Source organism: Electrophorus electricus, chromosome 11 (assembly GCF_013358815.1).
Source record: "Electrophorus electricus isolate fEleEle1 chromosome 11, fEleEle1.pri, whole genome shotgun sequence".
NCBI classification, from domain to species: Eukaryota; Metazoa; Chordata; class Actinopteri; order Gymnotiformes; family Gymnotidae; genus Electrophorus; species Electrophorus electricus.
In genome coordinates this window covers 9,945,716-9,967,370 of record NC_049545.1, presented here as the reverse complement: position 1 = coordinate 9,967,370, position 21,655 = coordinate 9,945,716, and the positions used below count along the sequence as shown (strand labels likewise).

General features: G+C 42.3%; 1 protein-coding gene across 1 annotated transcript in view; it reads left to right on the top strand.

Annotated features, from left to right (window-relative positions):
• Positions 1-21,027, top strand: part of march8 (membrane-associated ring finger (C3HC4) 8) — a 59,812-nt gene extending 38,785 nt beyond the window's left edge. Inside the window, 7 exon segments of the mRNA XM_035531612.1 lie at positions 876-926; positions 7,717-7,796; positions 8,102-8,861; positions 8,863-8,909; positions 12,960-13,140; positions 15,579-15,714; positions 17,924-21,027. Of these exon segments, the coding sequence (XP_035387505.1) occupies positions 876-926; positions 7,717-7,796; positions 8,102-8,861; positions 8,863-8,909; positions 12,960-13,140; positions 15,579-15,714; positions 17,924-18,228 (1,560 nt within the window). The 3' untranslated portion in view covers positions 18,229-21,027.
• The last annotated feature ends 628 nt before the right edge of the window (positions 21,028-21,655 follow it).

Here is a 21,655-nt window from a genome sequence, read left to right as displayed (position 1 = left end):
ACAAACTACATTGTGTGTGGTGCTATAAAGGGATGTTTTGGGTTGAATATATAGTTGGCAATACCTTTTGAGTTCTTTTCCCTTGATATTCTTTTCCCTCAGGTCCTGAGGTGTGTCTAACCTTGATGTGTGTTTTGTGCTTATAAATGCCTGATTAATGACTGAAATTTGGCACCAGAATGCAAAAAAAAAAAAGTAAACACATTATGAGTGACATTCAAGTAGAAAAATGTACCAAAGTTATAAAGGGGAACCATTTAAAAAAGGCTGTCTGCAGCCTGCTTCTGGGTGCTGTGCCGTGATGACTACATTCCTGTCTTGCCTTCATGGCTACACTTAAGCACCTGAAAGTGATTTGAGCGCAGGCCAGAGAAACGCCGATAAGTCGGCCCACTGACGAGAACCTCAAATCCCTGCTGGAAACCTCTGCCAGTTCGCAACCTGACCTTGCACTTCCACGTTTCAGTGCCGCAGTCCGGTGCTTTGAACAAGTAACTCTCTTCAGCAGCAAAACCCCCTGTTCACATTCATCCTATACTGGTCAGACCTATAATTAGTAACATCATCTGCTCCTGATGATCTAGGATAGAATCATGCTGTTGGCAAATAACAATGGCTCAAACATTTCATCACTCTACATTATAGTCATTCATAAGTTGTAGTTTCTCTGTGAATTTTTTTTGGATGTGTTTATCCATTTCATCTGATCTGACAGCTTAGAGTTTAATATTTTATGTAGTATTGATCATGCCATGGAGTTGTATTATTGAGGCACTCAGATAAGGTTGTCATTTTTCATAGAGCCAGTATACATGAAAGAATTTCACTTTTCTGTGGTCTCTGTGGTAACATGGTATCTTTCCTGCTCTCTACAGACTGAGAAGCCACTGGGTCATTCTGCAAGCAGATCCAGTAATATTTCAAAGGTATGAAAATCTCTGTCCCTCTTTCATTCATACACAGTGTGTGTGTGTGTGTGTGTGTGTGTGTGTGTGTGTCTGTGTCTAATATGTGCACGCATTATTTTCCATGAGCATCCGTGTCTGTATGTGTATACATCTGTGTGTGGGTGTATGCATGTGTGCAAGTGTTAGCTTGCATGAGCATGCGGGGTGTGTGTGTGTGTGTGTGTGTGTGTGTGTGTGTGTGATTTTTTTTTTCTATATATATATATATATAATATAAACAAAAAATATTTCAGTTACCTGCGGCTCTGGCTCTTGGCTAGCATTCTCTGCTTGCCGGATAAAGGATCGCACTTGAAACGCACACGTTTGTTCAAAGTTGAAATAAATCCAGGCATGTTTCTGCAGTTTTTGGTTCTGTTCCCATGGCTTTCAGGTTCTTGTCAACCGTGAAATAGTTCTCACACGTGTTCCATTCATCTGGTGCAAATAGCACCTCCTATAAATGGTCACTTGTTTCAGTGTTCCCAGGCACTGCTGGGCGGCTTGGCCGTCAGACAGGCTGAACGGAGAGCATCACAGTCACACTGTGGCTAGGCCTGCCAGCTACTTGTGCCCTGACGTGAAGCACTCTGGCTTTTTCTCTATGTGCAAATTTACTGGACTTCTATACTGCGAAGAGCTGCTTGGCACATAAATGCTTTGTACCTGCTAACAGATGTCAGGGTCACCTGCCTAGCAGAGTACTGGGAGGACTCTTGAGCAGTGTGGGCGGCCCCAGACAGCCTCCAGCCTATGTGTCCAAGCAACCCTCAGTGCTGTGCGGGCAGAGGTGAGGATGCATGGTGGACGGACACTGAATCAGCCCTGGCACTTACTCAGTTTGACGGGCAGTGTCTTTTTGGGTTTGGAGCCCTGTGTGCTGAATCCACATTTGACTGCTTACTTGTACCCAGCGTGAAACCTCCGCAGCCAGCCCTGTGGTTGCTACCCACTGCCCTGGATGCTGTTTGTTAATTATTGCCATAAATAACCAGAAGATACCCATAAAATAGATGGGGGAAGCAGGCCTTGATCTTTAGTGTGGATGAAAGTCTCCTCTATGCCATGCCAAGCATCGGTGTGGGTGGGTTGGCCTGCTAATTGGAGGGAGGGGGAGGGGTCCTTCATCAGCTGTGCATGTGCAGATAGTTAGATGGATAAATAGATAGATAGACTGAGAGATGGAAAATATTTCTACAGCTCACACACAAACAGTGCAAGAAGAGGTTTTGACTGCTTAAAGCTTGGAGGATCCCAACAGCGGTCCATTGAGTATTTCTGTCAGGACAGGGATCTTTCATGTTTTCACTCTATCATGTCCTGAACATTTTACATTGTCTCTAGTTTCCTGCAACTGGTCCTTGTTGGACAAGCTTCTACCCTCAATCTGAGATTCTTCTAAAAGAGAGGTTAAGAATGTCAGACCTCTGTCTGCCTGCTGCTTGTGGTGTTTGTACGGTGTCTAAATGCACTCTTTATTTCCCTCATACTATAACAACCCTATGTATGATGATTTGGTTTTAAATTGGCTTGAATTTGATTTTAAAAATTGACTTCATATACCTTCACCTAAACTGAACTCATCATGCATGTGACAGGAAAAAAAAAAAACCTCACTCACTCGTTTACATTTACATATGTTACATATGCTCTTTTCCAGAGTGACTTACAAAAGAGCTTTGTCATTTACTCATAAAATACATCCTAGTCAGCACAGTAGGTTAGAGTCCAAAATACCAATGAACTAGAATACTGTTGAAATACAAGGATCAATGCTGATGCCTAGAAGTGAAAATTCATAAGCTGGTAAATCTGATTATCTCTTTTTCTAGACTGCTATCATCAATGTTGTAGACAGTTTAGCTAGAAGGCACTGTTCTGTAGAAAGTTACACCAAAACTCCTTTTTGTCTGATTATCCATTGCAGACATTGCTTTTCATTTTTGCTTTTGTCAAAATTTGGTAATGTAACCATACATGATCCAGTAGCCCAATGTGCCCTAAATAAACATCAGTTAAGTTAAATTAGATAAGGCACTGTATATAAACTGTTATTGCAAGTGTATGTGCAGTGAATGTCCCTTTGCGGTTGCTGTTTGGCAGAGTGACACTGAAAAAGATTCTGAGAAGTAAAAGCTGAGTTAGTTGTTTTCACCACCACTTCACCGCCACTGTTCATGTGTTATAAAATAGAATTTTTTTTAGGCGAACCCTTGTAAAGCACGGTGACACTGGTGGCAGTGGTGGGATTTGAACACACGCCTCTGAAGAGACTGGATTGAGCGCAACTTTAAGAAAAAAAAGTCAAAGTGCATTACATAGCAAAAATTAAATGAAGCTTGTATTATGATAAAATACAATAATAAAACATTGCTGCAAGCCTTAATATGGAAAGAAAATTGTAGTACGCATAGGCTAGACTAAACAATTAATTGTTGGATGTAAAAACCGATACTGGTTACAACAGCTCATACAATCTTTTTAGAGTGCACCGAGCCCTTATATTATGTTACTATGCTTTGTTGTTAAATGTAAGTCATTTTTTGTATTTATTAAACACTCAGTTTCTCAAAATCAAATGTACAGAAAACCTTCCTGAAGTGCCCAGCAGGAAGGCTTGGGAATGACTAAAGACACGTGGCCATGCGCAATAGCAGAAAACAATGTTAAGTGCAGCCATGTGCCAACAGTCAGCATGCACTCACTTACTGTGCCCTCCCCCCGCTTCACCTCACCTCACCCCTCATCCTCCTCTCCCACGCTCATCACACCTCACAAGAACCCTCCCCTACTCTCTGCACCTCTCTCCCCTTCTCTCAACCTCACCATATACCCCCCCAACCTCAAAACACCCACAGTCCCCTCACAGTTTCACCACACCACCCCTCAACCTCACCATTACCCACCTCTTCACCTCACACCCCCTGCTACCAATCCCCTCACCACACCCCCCCACCCCCACCTTAATCTGATCATTGCCAGCTCCTATCAGAACCTACAAAGATTGCTTTTTATTTTGCATCTGTACATTCCACTGCCAGGATCATTTAAGTTTTGGTAGCACAGAATACAGTGGCAAATTGCCATGTATTCTCATGGTAAACAATCAAAAAGTACATGATGTCTATGAAGTCTAGTTAGGGGGGTAAATCTTTATTTTTTAAAAAAGAAATAAATGCCCATTCAAATTTCTTTTCTGCAGTTATTTTTGGTATATGCTACAGGAACTCACCCTCTGGCTTTGGCAACCTTCTGGGACAAAAGTTGGCATACAAGTAGGCTGCTGTTAATCACACACATTTAACAAATTTTAATAACCCACTGGTTGACCTGGGCTGTCTCCCCATCCAGCAGATGATGCTCAGACACACCCCCGCTGCCACATTCTGATTTGAAAGGCTTTTTTGATGTCTGCTTATAATGTAAATGTCTTGTGTATAAGTAACTGTGAAGGGATGGCTAGAACCTTTTGTTTCACATCCTGTTTTCCTCATGGTTTCGGAACATGTGTTCAAGATTGTGATGACCGAATACAAGAACTTGTAAATCTCTAACTTCATAACCCTATTTTTCATTTTGGAACCTTGGACCCTCTTTGGCCTTCAGAACTGTACCAGTTCATTAAGGTGCTGAAAAATTTTTGTTCTGCAGAAATCTTGGCCCATGCAGACAGGATAGCTTCTCGCAGTTGCCGCAACTTAGATGGAGGTATGGATAAGCTCTGAACAGCCTGTTCTACCTTGTCCTAGAGATCCTCTATTGGATTAAGATCTTGGGACAGTGAATCAAGGAACACTCAATGGCCAAGGAATCAAGGAAAACTCAATGTCATGTTCCTGGAACCAGTCCATGACTATACAACCATTGTGGTATGGTGTATTGTCCTAGTGAAAGCGTCCTTCTGCCATATGGTAATACTTAGGTAAGCCCTACTGGCCAAACATGTATCCACAGGTGTCTGAGGACCCAGGGTGTGCCAAGAAAATATTCCTCACACCATTACACCACCTCCACCAATTTGAACCACTGACATGTGAAAGGAAGGGTTCATCAATTCCTGTTGCTTGTGCCAAATCCTGACCCTCTCATCAGCATGGTGCAACAGAAATCTGGACACATCTGATCAGGCGATGTTTTTCCACTGCTCAATGCTCTGATCTTTGCACTTTTTTGCCCACTGAAGTCTTGCCTTTGTGTTTCGCTTAGACAGCGAAGGCACTCAAATCTGCTGTTATAGCCTGCCCGTGCTAAGGAACGACAAGTTGTATGTTTGGACACATTAATTTGAGCATCAGTGATGTATTCAGCTGCAGTTTACTTGCCTGTGCATCGCCTGTTCACCAGAACCAGTCTTGACATCCTTCTCTTTCATTGATGAGTTCTTTATGTCTACAAGATACTGTCACTGGATGTTTTTCCTCAGTCACACCATTCTTGATATATTCTCAAAAATGCTACATGAGAAAACTCTAGAAGGTTTGCCCTGACTAGCACCAATGACCGTGCCTCGTTTGAAGTCAAAGATTGTTCAATTTTCCTATTCTCGGTTGGATTTACACAAAAACAGATCCATGGTCACATGTCTAATTTCTATACAGGGAAGCTCCCATCATGAAGTACAGGTATGTCTATTAAATGGCCATTCAGTATGTACCTGAATAAACCTTATAAGGTATATTTTGAAAGATTGCCAGTGCTTTATTTGCCTGCTTCTGTTGAGAGCAACTAACCCTAAGAAACCATTGAGACGGGTGAAAGGGTCTTTTTTTTTTTTTTTTTTTTTTTTTTTAAATCCTGCCAAAAATCCTTTAACAGCCTATGTGGTACATTTGCAACAGTGTGTCTTAGAGCCTAATAGTTTGAAATGACAGATTCTGGATAACTGGAACACACTTTTAAAAAGTATTGGGTGTGTTTTTGAGGCAGTTGGATTGTGCTCTTCTGCTGAACCTTTCAGTGCCCAACCTATGCATGGACAGAGAGAAGCATTGGATTTTCCCTGTGGAGTGTATTTAGAGACTCTGTCCATCATTCAATTGATTGGATTGCGTTTTGCTTTTCTGTTTCTATTTATGTTGTTCCCTCACCGGCAGCAACAAAAGATTTGCCTAGAGTCTCATTAAGGGCCAATTTAGGCACAGTCACTTATGTTTGTGCTTGTGGTGTGGGTGTGTGAAAGGGTGTGGGGCCTTCTGTTAAATGGCAGAGACCATGTCAGGTTTGAATACACACACAGTGCGATTACCCCACTGGGGTTGGATGGAACTGCAGGAAGCCAGAGTGACTAAGTGTAAATTATGCACTTATTCACCACTGCTAAACACACACACACACCCACACACCCACATGCGTGCACGTCGTTTAGACACATCTCTCATTCTTTTCCACAAACAGTAGGGCGTACAGGCAGGTCAGTGTAGGACTGTGCAGTTTTATTAAATTAACATGACATCAGTATATCTCCAATGAATCACAAAGCAACCTGAGAGCAAGAATGAGATGCTTATAAGTTTCTTTAATTATAACAAAAGCACACAACTCTTATAATTTCACTGTTTGATTAGGAAGTACATTTGGTCATTTTTTTCAAATGTCTTTTTTTTTTTTTTTTTTTAATGAAAGTTGTAAGTTAATTACTTTGTAGTGTCCAATCTATGAGCTATGTTCAGTCAGATGACAACATTGCTGATGTTCTGTGTTGGGTCCACTAATGGACTCTTAATTCATGGAGAGAGAAGGTACCACTAGCAACCTGCAACTCATAGTTAAAACTAGGACATTAGTTCATATCCACACAACAAACCTTTCCATATTAATGACATCGCTTTTTATATCACTATATTCATGTCGTGTGGCTGGCTTGTTTGATGTGGACCACCAGCATATATCAACACTAACAGCTATTTGATCTCAATGTTAGCTGTTGTGCTGATAAACAAAGGACTGGGATTGGAGAGTAAAGCAAGGGACAGAGCTGTTAATAGCTCCTGCAGCAACAGTCAAAGGCTGTATGCTAATGCTAATCTTTCCTGGGAATTGGACTTTGCTTACCTTTTCCTGGCACACTTTACAACAAAACTGCAACAGGATTAGTCATCCCTACCACTGTTTCACAAGTCTGCAGGTTAACAGGGTGAAGGCAGTTCTCTCAGACTACTTGAAATGTCATGCAGTTTCTCTGGTTCGTCTCATTGCGAATCTTTGGTCTAAACACATGAGGCTGACTGACCTTCACTTCACTCCTGTTCACCGCCTCTTTAAACGACACCAGCTGTTGCCTTTTCTTAGCCTTAATTGGCTGGGTTGCCTAACTCAAAAGCATCTGTGAAAGGTGTGTGTGTGCGCGTACATGTGTCTGCATGCATACATTTGCGTGTGTGTGTGTCCCTGATTTTCGTTATGAAGGGAAGCTGTGAACACACTTCCTCTATTGATTGTCGTGCTTTGGGCTACAAGTTCTCTGTTTTGTTACAGGTTGAATTGATAGGTAATTAGTTACAGCGTGTAGCCTGGGTATACTGAGTGTATATTTAAGAACTAAATTCTCAAATATCTCTTGAATTAAGTAGTACAAAATGGTGTTTGTGACAGAATGTTCAGTACTGTTTACTTACTGAGATGACATGAAAAGTTGCACTTCCTCACAGCTCATTTGGCTCTCAGGTGCAATGCATGTTTGACTGCTCACTTCTTTTAAAATCAAATGTGAAAGTTTTGAAGGTCGTTTATTTTTTTAACCCCCCCCCCCCCCCCCCCCTTCCCCTCACAGGCAGGGAGCCCAACTTCTGTGAACGCCCCTTGCAGTTTCTCCCGGACGTCGGTTACACCCTCGAACCAGGACATCTGCAGGTACCGGCTCGCCCGCCTCACCCCAGACTGCTCATTCAGATGCTCCCGAATTTGTTTGTTCATGTCCTCAGTGGTACTGGGACCGAGCTATAGCTGTAGAGCTACATGGGGAGGTTAGAGGTGGTAGTGTGTGATTTGATGCCAGTAGAGACCTTGCTGCATTTTCTGATGGGCTGGCTCCTGCCGCCTTTACTCTTCTGTCTTTTTTCACCCACTTTCCAATTCTCACCTGTACTTTTTTTGCTGGTACACTGTTTCCATGCTGTCTAATGCATGCTGCTTGTCTGTGCCTGGTGGTTCTCTCTCTCTCTCCTTGCTTATGGCCCCTATTGCTGGCCTGTGTTCCTGCCCTGGCCCATACCTGGGGCGTGTGGTTGTAGCGTGGCCGCTCCACCCCAGGAGCGGGTGTCTCAGAAGCCAGCGCAGACCGCCGTGCTTCTGCTCGACTCAGCCAGCAAGAGCTCAGTGCTGCACAGCATCACCATGACAACCCTCTGTCCGGACTCGCCCACCAAGTGCAAAAATAAAGGCACATTTGGAGCAGATTGGCTTTCTTTGCTGAAGTCTTCAGTGAGCCATCGGCCCGGTGCCGGCAGGCTCAGGTTCTCCCGGTCCCTCAACGATGTTGGCCAGAAGATGGAGAGCCTGTGCAGTGGCGTGCACTTCATCGACCATACATGCTCAGACGGTGAGTTGGGCAGGGGGGCGGAGCAACAGAGGGAGGCTCTAGACGACAAGCCGCCTCCCTCCCTCCTGGTCCACACTGCCTGCGTCTGCAGGGGTGGCCAGGGGGTGGGCCTGGACAGGTGCGGTTGCACCTCTAAGCTGCAGAGCAGTTCCAACCTGCTGTGTCTCGGCTTCCCCCTGCCACGCTCCTCCACGTCGGGGAGCCTGCAGCCGGGTGACCGAGAGGCTGGCGAGGGCTGCAGCAAGGAGGTGGGCGACGAGGAGGTGTTCGAGGACGTCCCCGCCCACTGGAGGCGGAGGGCCTTGGAGCGAGCCGCCCCGCTCTGCTCGCCAGAGGACGACGGTGATCTGGACCGTGGCCCCTCGCCGCTGTCGGAAAAAAACGGGGCCCCACTCACCGTTCTCTCTGTCGGGGGATTGCTGCAGGTTGGTGGGGCACTCACTCTGTTACGCAGGCCCCTTGTTACCCATGTGCCCAGCCCATAGCAGTGTGGCCAAGTCTGTAGAGACCCATCACCCTGCCTGCCTCCCTAAAAATCCTGAAAACCCTGCTGCTCTGGCTTGTTTAAACCCCATGTGCTGTGTAGGTGCTGCTGTCATATATTAGTAACCCTGCAACATTTTTCTTTTCCTCTGCTAATTGCTACAAATGAGACCTGTGTGATCGGCTAAAGCATCAAAGCTTCAATAATGAGCAATAAGGTGGTAGAGGATGATGAAGTACATAGTCCTGGTTACATTCTTGTGGATTGGATAGTTACATGACTTATGGCTGCACTTCTGTGATTTGCCGTGGGGTTTTGCCAGCCAGGTTGCATGCAGGGAGTCCAGTCACTCACACATTATGCATCCTGTGGCAGCTTGTCGATTGGTAGAACGCTGCCAGGATTGGTGAGAGAAAATGGAAGGGAGAGATCTGATTACAGTACAGGTCATAGTTCCTCAGCCTGGAGAGCAGAGCCAAATGACTGCCATGGTGTCCACTCATCCGTGATGCGGGGTCGGTGCACTGCAATGCACCTTATGAGCTGTGTAAGTGACATCACCAGCAGCAAACCTGTGAGTGTGGCACTCTAAAAAAGTTTCCATCTTAGCCATTTTGTTTTTCTCAGCAGATATTCATTTATGCATATAGCATGGCCATGTTAAATGTTTTCTGTTTGAGTTTAAAAAAAAGAAAAGGAAAAAAATAATTTGTTAAAAATAAGTGTTTTAGTCAAATGAATTAATCAACCCTTTACATTTTTATACATTGTGTTCATGGTACATGGCCATTGCTTGGTGAGGTACCATCCTGTAACATGACCATGCAGATCCATAATTGGACAGTCCACTATATTGGACCCTTCACAGCCTTTCAAGTCCAACGTTCAGAGTATCGCAAGTTAAGCAATGCCTGAACGTCTCTTAGGGATGCAGCTTATGTTCTATTTGAGCAAAAAATGAGTCTCCCTTTTATCAGATACTTTTTGCTCTCTTTAAGGGGATACGTGAGGTGTCTGTTTTCCTGCGTTTCTTTCCTCCTTTCTTTCTTTGTGCAGTACCTTAGAAGGCCACATACTCTGAAACTATCTGATATCAGCATAGTGATGACTGGGGTTGAGAACCTTGGAGAAGGCGTGCGTGTGTGCGCGCCTGTGTGTTCACACTCATGACCAAAAAGGACGACGCATAAATAAGGGTCCCCGTTTCACCTGTTTGTCTAATGTCACCAGACAAGGAAAGTTCATTTATAACTTGACTCTGAATGACAGTTTTACAGAAAATGGATTTAAGTGTATATCACAGTAATACTGGAAAACTTGAAATTTCGAAAATGTGAGTGTGACACTTTATTGGCTCTAAGTGTATGATGCTGACATTTTCAGGATAACAGACATGACTCTCTTTGTGCTCAAGTCTTTGCATGAGTATTTGTAGTTGCATCAAGTATGGATGTCTTCAGCTGCAGGAGTTTGTGCTCCGAGCCTGTTTAATGATCTCTGAAAGAAGCTTGAACAGTGGGATATAAAAGTGATGTCCAATTAAGCCATTCTACTATTCAGACAGTGAATCCAGAGGTCACAGACTTAATGATGATTCCCAGTACCTGTTACCCAAGTTACCCAAGCGGATGGAGGAGGTTGGATGTCTTATGTGTGCTAAGTGGATTGAGTGGGTTTAATCTTAGAATCTGGCAGTGTATGATGGGTTTAAGGTGCAGTGTCTGAAATGTGGTTGGTTTGTTGTGTGGGAAAGTTGATGAGGTGGGGATGTGGCACATTGCAGCCTCACAGGCCTGAAATCCCAGCAGCTTTTAGCATGGCATTCCCAAAAACAAATCTTATCATAATTGATGTTTTGTGGAGGGCAAAGCTGAAGTGTGTTGCGTTTTTGTTGTTTTCTGAATCAAGCTAACAGCAACACTTGTTGGATTTTATTTAGTCTCTTTGCTGTTCATTTGTCATTCTGACTGCCCTTGTTGTATTCATTCACTGAAACATAATGTTTATTCACTCTGTGTTCTCTTCTGCACAGCAGGTGTGAAAAAGCATTCACTAGTCTGTTTATCAAATTACATGCAATTGCGTTGTTCTGAATAGTTGTGAAGGCTCCACTGCTCACTTGTCAATATGAACAGAAGCAACTGGACTTCAGACAATAATTTGTTGAGCGCTGCTGTCATTACGTTCCTGTAACATGCATGATCGAGGTCTTCTGAAGTCTGCAGACTCCTCAGCAGTCTGAATTAGGTGGAGAAATGAATTGTCCTCTACCATCTGAATGCAAATATCAGTGTCAGCCACTAAGTGGCCTGTTCCTCTCCATTACTCTGAACTCGGTACAGTACAAACCTCTGCTGTCTGTAAGGGCTTTGCATGTGCTGAAGGACATATTACAGGCCTTGTTTTTCCTTTTGTTCACCTTGTCTGTTAATCTTGTAAAGCCTTGTTCGGATAAGGCCCACCTGGAAATAGTCATTATCCTGCTCATTCAGTGTGAAAAGTGATCCCTCAGCACACACAAGCACAGGAAACAGCCATATCTAACATGGATGACTGTCTGGTCCGATTCTGTGGCTGAGCCCGGTACCTCACTTGAGTGGGTCCAGCCAGACATTTGCTTGCTGTGGGTTGGTGATTTTTCTCCTAATCTGGCTCTAGGTTGGGCAGTATTCCCAAGTCTGTAAGTAGAACATTCCTAAACACAGAAGAACTGTTCTAGGAGTGAATAGTGAGCACATTTGCAGAATAGCTAAGGCTACTTTCAAACAGGGGGAAAAAAAAGCAGTGTCTCCCAGTGCTTCAGTGATGCTTGCTGGCCATTTGAAGCACAGTCTGATGTGAATTGCTTTGAGATTCACTTTGAACTGTTGCATTTCTCAGCAGTGCATGTGCTCTGCTACCTGCTCAGAAGACTGCTTCCATTTACGTTGGTGTTTGCTGTCAAAACTAACTAGCTAGCTGTTAGCTGTGGATTCCAAGTCACAAATTGGGGTGTGTGTGTGTGTGTGTGTGTGTGTGTGTGTGTGTGTGTGTGTGTGTGTGTGTGTGTGTGTGTGTGTGTGTGTGTGTGTGTGTGTGTGTGTGTGTGTGTGTGTGAGAGAGAGACTAAGGACGTATTTGTGTGCGTCTTCTGAGTTGCCTTCTTTGATCCCCTGCTTCCACTACACAGATGCTTAGCTTTTTGTTGGTGGCCTCCCGCTTTCATTCTCTTTCCTGTCAGCGCCCCCCGTAACGAGCACCTCCAACAGTGACAAGCGAGTCCAGCTCCGCCCTCACCTGCTGCAGAGGCTCCCTTTCATGTGATTTAAAGGCAGAATGGGGAGGTGTTGAGCATCTCATGCAGATTCTATTGATCTGTTGAAAGAAGTGAGTGAAGTATCATACCAGAAGTCCAGAAGGGAGGGAGACATTAGATTGGGTGTTGGCAGCATTGATCTGCATGCTGGATGAACATGCCCCTGTGTGGAGGCCTCATCATTCTCACCATAGGACCTCAGGCCTATGTGCTGGATCTAGCTTCGGGCCAATATGCTGGGTATTCAGATTCAGGACAACTAGACGAAAGGGGTCCTGCACCAGTGGCAATGTAACTTAAGCCAAGCCTAGGATGAGTCTGGGTCTAAAGGAAAAACCAGCACCCTTGCGTGCTCATTTCCTACCACATAACGCCTTATCTGGAGTTTGAAAAGCATGATGCACAGAGGCAATATTGGTAAAGACTTGCATCACAGCATTTCAAAACTCATTCTTCTGGATACAGATAAGCAGATGTTGGATCAGAAAGCTTCTAGGGTTTGCCTGATCAGTGCACTTCTGCAGCTCACCTTTGGAGGAGTGTTATTTGTACGTGAGACTGTGTGTGTCCGTGTGCGTGCGTGAACGCTGGAACAGTGCAGGCTGTACTTCTGTGAGATGTTCGCCATGCTCTGATGATGCTGCTTGTGCGTCTGTGTGTGTCTGTGTGTGTCTGTGTGTGTACGTGTGTGTGCAGGATCTGTCACTGCGAAGGTGATGAGGACAGTCCGCTGATCACGCCATGCCACTGCACGGGAAGCCTGCGCTTTGTCCACCAGGCCTGCCTACAGCAGTGGATCAAGAGCTCTGACACGCGCTGCTGTGAGCTCTGCAAGTTTGAGTTCATCATGGAGACAAAACTGAAGCCGCTGCGCAAGGTAAACACACACCCACAAACCACTGCAGTACAGTCATGTGCACCCTCGCACTGTTCACATTTATCTCATGCATTTTTCACTGTAGTGCTATGAGAGTGCAAATGTGTTGGTGTAATTATGTCAGGCATACGGTAGTGCAAATGTTCACTTTGCAAGAACCGAGGAATTTGACATTGGGGGGGGGGGGGGGTGGCCTTGAACTGCTCTTTTAAGCTTATTACAATGAGTTTGATTTTCATGATTTTAATTTGATTGTGATTATTTGATTTGATTACAATTCTCACAGTGATTCAATTTGACTACAGTTCTTAGGGAAATTATTAGATACATCATGATATCTCAGGTTTCAGTATAATTTGGTAAAATATGATTCCATTGTTTTGGAATGCATTTTTACATATTTTAGAAATAAACTGCAGTAAATACAGTAGAGGATTATAAACAAGAAGAGAGTTTTACATTTGAAAGTAGCCCAAAAATGAGAACATGCTTTATTTAATATTACTATAATAGATTAATTGATTCTAACATTTCCAAAATCAGTGCAGTTAAAATGATGTGAATGGTTTGGTTTGCTGCAGGATGCTGAGCTTTCAATTTCCTGTAAAGATTTTCATGAGTGCTATAAATGACTGTGCTAAGGATGGCTTTATTCTTCGAGGCCTGTAATGATTAAATGTTGAATGTTTGTTTATTAGTGGTGGAAACAGAATGAAATTCCAGACAGTGCCATTATTGGTTCTTATTGCCTGCTGGTTTCACTTTTTAATTAAATTTCCTGTGATGCTTTTCTTGCACAGCGCATCAGACAGGCCTGGAAGCCCCTGGGTGGCTTTACATCGCAGTGGGCTCTCGTCTCTAATAGGCTCCTGTAAAACATGTCAAGGCCAGGTGTCTGTCAGGATAGTGGTATAAGCAGGAGTCCAAGCTGGGCGTGCTGGCCGAGCTCATGGTGACGGCACACTCTCCTGTTCTGCTGCATTTCTGTGCTCTCTGCCTACTTCGTCTCCTGATATAGAGCAGCAGTGGTGTGTGAAAACGGTGGTTTGTTTGAGCTTGTATATGCCCTGTTTTTAGTTCACCGTTAGTGAATATACAAAAATGCTTCCTTAGCCTTCCTCCAGAGTAAATTCTTGTGATTTTTGAACACTTTGGGGTTCAGGGAATAGGAGCTAGGAAATGTCCTGTTTCTCTGGAAACACTTCAACCTTTATTACATGTACATCTTTAGGTTTCAGAGAAACAGTATGTTTTGGACAGAGCTTTGCTTGCACAGTCCTTTTTCTCTGAAACCTTGTGTGCTTCACTATAATTTTGAAATGCACAAACACACGCACACAAAGAAGACTACAGGGGAGTAACTGCACTGTACTGTAGTAAATGTAAAAGAGGTTCTTCATCAGCTATGTAATGCAAGAAAGGTGTCTTTTTAGGAGGAGGAACCAGTTTATATTTGAGAAAGTAGATGTTTAGAACCCCATGGAATGAATGTTATAATTTAAAGTTCCAAGAGTATAGATCAGTTCTTTTTCTTTGACTTTCCTAATTTCACTGCTGCCATAGCAACTACTGGCAATGCAAACAGATGTCATAATGCAGTGTCCATTAGTATTAAAATGCCTTCCCACTGGAAATGTCACATTCTTAATACTGATGGTCCAGATGTGTTCAACAAAACTGATTTGCAAGCCTTCTCTTGGTTTCTCAAATGTAAAGCTGATTACAAGTAATACAGTAGACAACTCCTGCAGTAATGCATAAGGAGGAATGTGTGATGGATGCAGTGATGCACGAGGAGGAGTAGTGTTGAACAGATTCTTTTAGGAACATCACAGTACTGGATCTAAGAATGCAAATATGTATGCATTCTGCTTTCAACAAGCTTTGGCCCACACAGTCATTTAGCTTTTTGACAGAAGTTTGAAGACTATGCATTGATTGTCAAGAGTTTCAGTCAATTGAATTTTAGCCAGTGTTTTGTCATTTTGTTTTGTACGACTGTTCTCTACAGACTCGGCACTGGGTCTATGAGTAAGCATTTGTTTTCAGGGCTTGTAGCTTTATGAAGAGACAGGCTGTGAAGCTGCTCTTCCCACATGATGCGGAGAGATTTACATTAAATATTTATAGTGGGTTTAAGAGCGGAAAGGCCAGGTGAGTGCAGGTGTTTAAGATGGCTTCACTGTGTCTGTAATCTGCAACACAAGACAGTGCAGCTGGTGAGACAGAATGAGTAGGTTGTGATCGAATCCCTTTTTTGTTATGCCATCAATGTACAGGTAAATACTGGCTGTTGTCATTATACACTTGTCTGAAATAAAGTCCCATCATTACTTGTTTTCTACCTTCTGTGTATGTAAATGGGCTTAGGTGTTTTTGCTTCTATTAAAATGCACCAGACCTGAGCTAATGCACTCTGCCCCCATCTTTCTGTGTAGTGGGAGAAGCTGCAGATGACGGCCAGCGAGAGGAGGAAGATCATGTGCTCTGTCACTTTCCATGTCATTGCCATCACGTGCGTGGTCTGGTCCCTGTATGTCCTGATCGACCGCACCGCAGAGGAGATCAAACAAGGTCAGCGGTCCCTTCCCAACCCCAGCCTTGCCCCACCATGTCCCCACCCCACCCAGAGCCTTCATTCCACCACAACCCACTTCACCACCATTATATTTGTCACTTCTCCTGGGATCAGTTCGCTGAGATTTTGCAGTAGGTCCATTGCATCCCTGCTGAAGTGCACTCGTCTTAGTTAATGGGGTGTAGTGTGGATTGTGTGATATGTCCCTTATCTAGTGTTTCTTCTCTTTGAAATGCTGCTCTTTTGTTGTAAGGGCTGACTAGACTTTGTGAGGTGATGTTGCTCACTTCTGTCTACCCAGTGAAATGCCTTTAAGAGACAGTCATCACATTGCATTAAATGTGCAATTTATGTAGGTTTTGTGGTAGTCTGATTGCTCCTGCAGCTATTTAAAGATGTAATGAAGTGAAGGTACAATAAAGATACAGTACAGTATTCTCCCTACTTGCTCATGCCTCCTCCTGACCGTAGTGAAATGGTAATAAACTCTCTTTGAACATGCAGCCGGGAGAATACCAGGTAAACACTTTCTCTTTTAACACCCGATGACGTGTCTCTCCTCTGACATCTGACTCTGGTTCTTACTCCACATATCCAAATGTATAATCTTTCCTCCTTTTTTCTGCTCAGATGTCTGATTTCCTCTTCTCCTCTGATCATGTGTTCGATTCTCCTTTCTGCTCCCCCCGAACTCTGCATTGCTAGAGTTTCATCTGCCATTTGAGCTTTAATTGCCAGTCAGTCTATGAATAAATGGAAGAACCTGAAATGCTTTTGTATGTTGTGCATTTCTGCCTGAAGGTGATTGCTATGATTACAATGGGCAAACATGGTTTCAGCCAGACCAGCCGCTCTTTATGCACAATTTTAACTGGTGCATGAATATACCCTCCACAGGGAAACATTGATTTCACATGTGACTGAATTAAGGCTCATGAGGTATGGCTGTGAATGATTAGAGATCGAGTAAGTCTCCAGTTATGCAAAAACAACATCTGTTCACTGAATTTCAAACCATCCATTAAAAAAACAACTTTTGTTTTCTTATATTCTGGGAGCATTTAAAAATAGACATGTTTGTTGAATCACACAATGTGTACCTCTCTTGTTCTAAAAGGATCACATGAAGAAAGTGTTGGTCTGGCACAGGACAAGTGTCTCCATCAACTAGGGGAAAGAAATGACCAGTCTGCAAGTCTGATTAGGCTTTGGCAACATATATTTTTTAGAGCTTGTTCAGATCTCCACAGAAAGTGACTGCGCAATTTCTCACTCTTCACTCTGTTCACTACATCCCAGCCTAACTTATGGTGCCTCCCATGGCAACAGAGCATTCCATTCCACATTCAGGCCATGTGGGTCAACTGGTCATGGAAAATAATGATTTACCATATGGTAGTACCCACCCAATTGATTTATTTTGCCATTAAGATATACTCTGTTATGGAATGATGAGATTCCCTACACACTAATGTGACCATGATTGACTGTATTTCTGTGAAAGGTGCTCTAAGAAGCCATTACCCTGCCTTTTCACTCCTTTGGAATGACTTTCATCACTCTTTATAGTACATTCTTCACTTTGATGAAAATTGATTGTCTATGCAATGATGGAAAACCATGTTATATTAGAGTGGACACAGTGAGATGTTGGTGGAATGGGTTTAGTAAATGGTCAGGGCTAATCAACATAACTTATGTTGGAGGTAACACATTATTTAATAGGATAAAAGCTTCACTTCACCAGGAGTCCATTCTCATGCCTGGGCAGCAGGTGGAGCTTTTTAAATTCCTAACAGAATCTAGGATGATGTGTCAGACAGAAAATACATGCTGTATGTGTGATATCAGGAGTCCTCATCTTGTGTATGTGATTCCCAGTGTCATACCTTCTTTGTCTGCTCCTAGCTAGAGCAGAGCAGTGCATTGAATATTGTAGCGAATAACCTTCCAGAATCACATGGTATGTGTGCAGAAATTATGTATTATTATTGGCAATTATCATTCTGTGCTGTTGCCAAATAGTTTTCTTCATATGATTGATCTTTAAACTTTTGCTTATGTTTATAGAAATTAAAATTGTAATAATTTTGACATTTTATTTAACAGGATTTATATTCCAGGAAGGTGAATTTGAATCAGATTCTATAATTCTTATAATTCTATGATGTGATTCCCATAACGATCCACTCCTGTTTTCTGTAGGAATACTGGAGTGGCCTTTCTGGACCAAGCTTGTGGTTGTGGCCATCGGTTTCACAGGTGGACTCGTGTTCATGTATGTACAATGCAAAGTCTACATTCAGCTGTGGAGGAGACTCAAGGCCTACAACAGAGTGATATACGTCCAAAACCGGCCAGAGACTTATAAAAAGAACATTTTTGACAAACCTGTACTTATGGAGCCCAACCTGGAAAATAAGGAGGTCCTTGCACAAGCCCAGTCAGACACAAACTCTTCCCAGTACACAGAGACCGAGGACTACGGCATGGAGATACTGCATGTGTGAGTGGCATGGACACAGCCCCTTCCTGTGGGACCAGAAATTGCTCCTTCTCCAGGCCACCAGTGGCACTACAGAGCACTGGGCGGAGTGTCTAAGACAGAACTCCTTCTGTTCTTTTGGTGTTACTTTTTCTCTTTTGTTTGTCTGTTCTGTTCCTGTAAGTTGTCGGCTAACCATTATAAATCGGTGTGCATCAGATCCAACTACTGCCATTGTAGTAATGCTGTTGTAGGAGGTGTGAAGGCCACCACTCGAGCTGTGTGTGCATCCGCCCTGCCCGCGTTTGGGTGTGTGTATGCATCTCTTCTAATAGGGAGTTCTTAACAATGCATTCAAAGCACTTTTCAGTTCCCTGTTCTGATGCTCTTGTGTTTTACTATTGAGGACATTTGTTGTGTGATGATATATATAAAAAGCTTGAACTTTTGAGAGCTTATCTCACATTTTATATGACAGCATTTGTATTCCCCACTCACCCTTTAGACAAGAAAAATTGTTTGGACTTTTGAGGGACTGGACAACTTTTAGAGATATAATCATGCCATCTTTCAGGACAAAAAGGAAAATATTTGTCATATGTGTTAATTAGCTCTTTTTTTCATTTATTTTATTCTATGTGTAATTTATTCTGTGGGGGATACTGAATCAAAGCAAATCAAATTATTCTTACCAAGGGCTAGATTCAGAAGTCTTAGCACTAGCAGATACATTGACATGTTCTAACTTGTGACTGGTCCATAAAGAACACATTGACCAGTCACTAGCTATGCTACTGTTTTTGTATATGCTAAAAACTTTGCACAGGCTTAAGACTTTAGTAAGTCAACCCCTAAATACACCTTCAGAGGGCTTTATAATGTGGACTCCTTAATAAAAAACATTCTTTATTGGTGACATCACATTATTCTCAGATGGGTGATTCCTTGTAGCATCCCACAACCTTTCTGAATGAATCATGTTTTCTATGCTTGAAATAAATTTATATTCAGTTTTTATTTTGATCACTGTCCCGAAGAGTGAAATTTTTCCTTGGGGGGGGGGGTGAGGAGAATGTTATTTTTGTAATCCTAACCAATGTTTATTTAAAGGCTTCAGTTAGATTTTTCAGATTAACATTTTGTATTCAGATTCATCTGACCCAAATTGTTGTACTGTATGCCTTTGCATGTGGCATAATTGCTTGGCATAACAAATTTTATTTTTCAACTTTGTTTTATCCTTTATTTCTTCTGTTACTCTGTTTCCTCATGCACCATTAGTACATAATTTTATTTCTAAAATTCAGTATCCTGAGGCAGTATTGAGAACATTGCCAGGCAAGAATAAGGTCATGACTTCGGTGTCAGAACTCAAAATGATGTTAAATTAATCAGATGTGCAAATGAACATGTTTTGTTAACTTGTTTGCATGAGATCAGAAAGGGTTCCCCATTTCCTGAGGCTTTTCAGTTCTGCTCTCGAGACGTGCTATTTTGTAAAGATCATGATATGCCATTCTGCCAGGGGGTAGTGTACCCTGGGATATTGTCCTGAAAACTCTTGACTTGACCATGTCCACATGAAGAAAGTGGTTTAGACATTATACATCTCATTTATCTCAAAACAATATGATGATTGTAAGTTTTTAAACAGTGTGGGTGGGTTAACTGGAAAACAGGGTCTGAAAGTATACTTCTGCCATCTAGTGACACTAGTCAGATTATAATTTTTTATTTTTTTTCCCAGTTATAATATACCATGACCACACCGGCCAAAAGGAAAAGTGCAATTACAAATTTACTTGTAGGGCGATTATTGCTGTCCTCACCACATTTTTACATGTTTCACAATGCTTTCTTATTTTGCTGTATTTACTAAGTGTCTTGGCACATCATGAAGATCATTTCCTATTTTATGCAAATAACACTACATGTTCACAGGGTTGATATTGCATAGGTAGCATCATCAGTACTTGCATCTAAATGGATTTCTTTTGTGTGGAAAAAAATTAGGTACTGTTGCGTGGACACAACTTTACCATCTACTGTGTTGAGCCTGGCTAACCGAAGAATGCGGTTATGCCCTTTACCTGCTTGCCCACGCCACTGACCTCAATTTTTCATAGCTGTAACCTGGTGCCCTTTTACACTTTTTTCCTAGATTTTATTGCACAGGTTTGAAACTAGTGTACCTATACTTTTGATGACCTTAGAGATCAGTAGGAGCTGGCTCCTGTAACTCTACTGCAGCATGGGGCCTCTGAGCATAGGCATAATCAACTTCAAACTGTGAGATTTTAGCAAGTGTTTGGACAAGGTATGATTTGGAAAACTTCTCTGTTGTAAATCTGCTGTGCACTTTGCCTTGTGGGGAATATCCATTTCTGTATTGCTGCACTGCGTCGTGTTTGTCCAGTTCTGATCTTTTTTTTTAAAGTACAGCAATAGTACTGTTTGCCTCTCACCTCTTTGCAGTACCATGCTTCAGGTTGCTTGCATTTGAGTTCTGACGATCATTGGACTAATCCGTCTTCATTAACCTACGCCCAGATGACTCAGTTGTGTTTAGGAAGCATATTCAAAACTGCAGTGCATTACTACTGAATCGACTTGAACATGGTCGATGCAACTGTTTTTTGTTTGTTTGTTTGCCCCTCCATCTTATTCCATTTTCTTTGAATAGTAAATGTAATTTTTGTAAAAAAAAAAAAAAAGAAAAAGAAAAAAGTTTTTAATGAAAGTGTGTTTTGATTTGTTTGATTTTTCTGTATTTGAGCAAAATATATAGACTGAAAACAACCAAATAAAATGAAGTAAACCTATACATTCTTGCAAATATGACTTTTGTTGATTCTACCACAAGCTGTGCTCCTGTTATATCAGCAGTTATTGCTAGACATATTACCATTGTTTCTTGGAATATCATTAAATTTCCTTATGGCATCAAAGCCTATGTGTCACCAAGGTCTTTCATAAACACTGTCAGAACAGAAGCAGTGGCACTAGATCAGCATTTTACATTGTTGTGGATTTCTCAGTAGCTAAATATGGTTTTATGAAACTGAAAAAAAACAAAAACTGTTATTTACATGTATAGTTTTGTATTTTATGTATCTTTATAATTTTTTTTTCTCAGTATTATCACACTTTTAGGAGATTAACTTTAAGTTTCTCAATTGAGATGTAAGTGACTGTTGTGTCGTGTTTTAAAGGGGAGATAAGATGGAGCAATAAAATAAAACTTTGAACAAAATGGCTGTTGTCCACTTGAGTTCTTCCAAAAGGAGTTTGAGTACTATAATAAGATCACCCAGTGAGAAAATGCATAACTGTAACAATCCAGCAATACCAGTACTAATAATGACTTTCTTTTGGTGCATCTGCTTTCATTTAGTTACCTTTGGCTCTTCTGCTGGTCAGAAGCATAAACCCCAGTTATTTTCTTGCTGGTT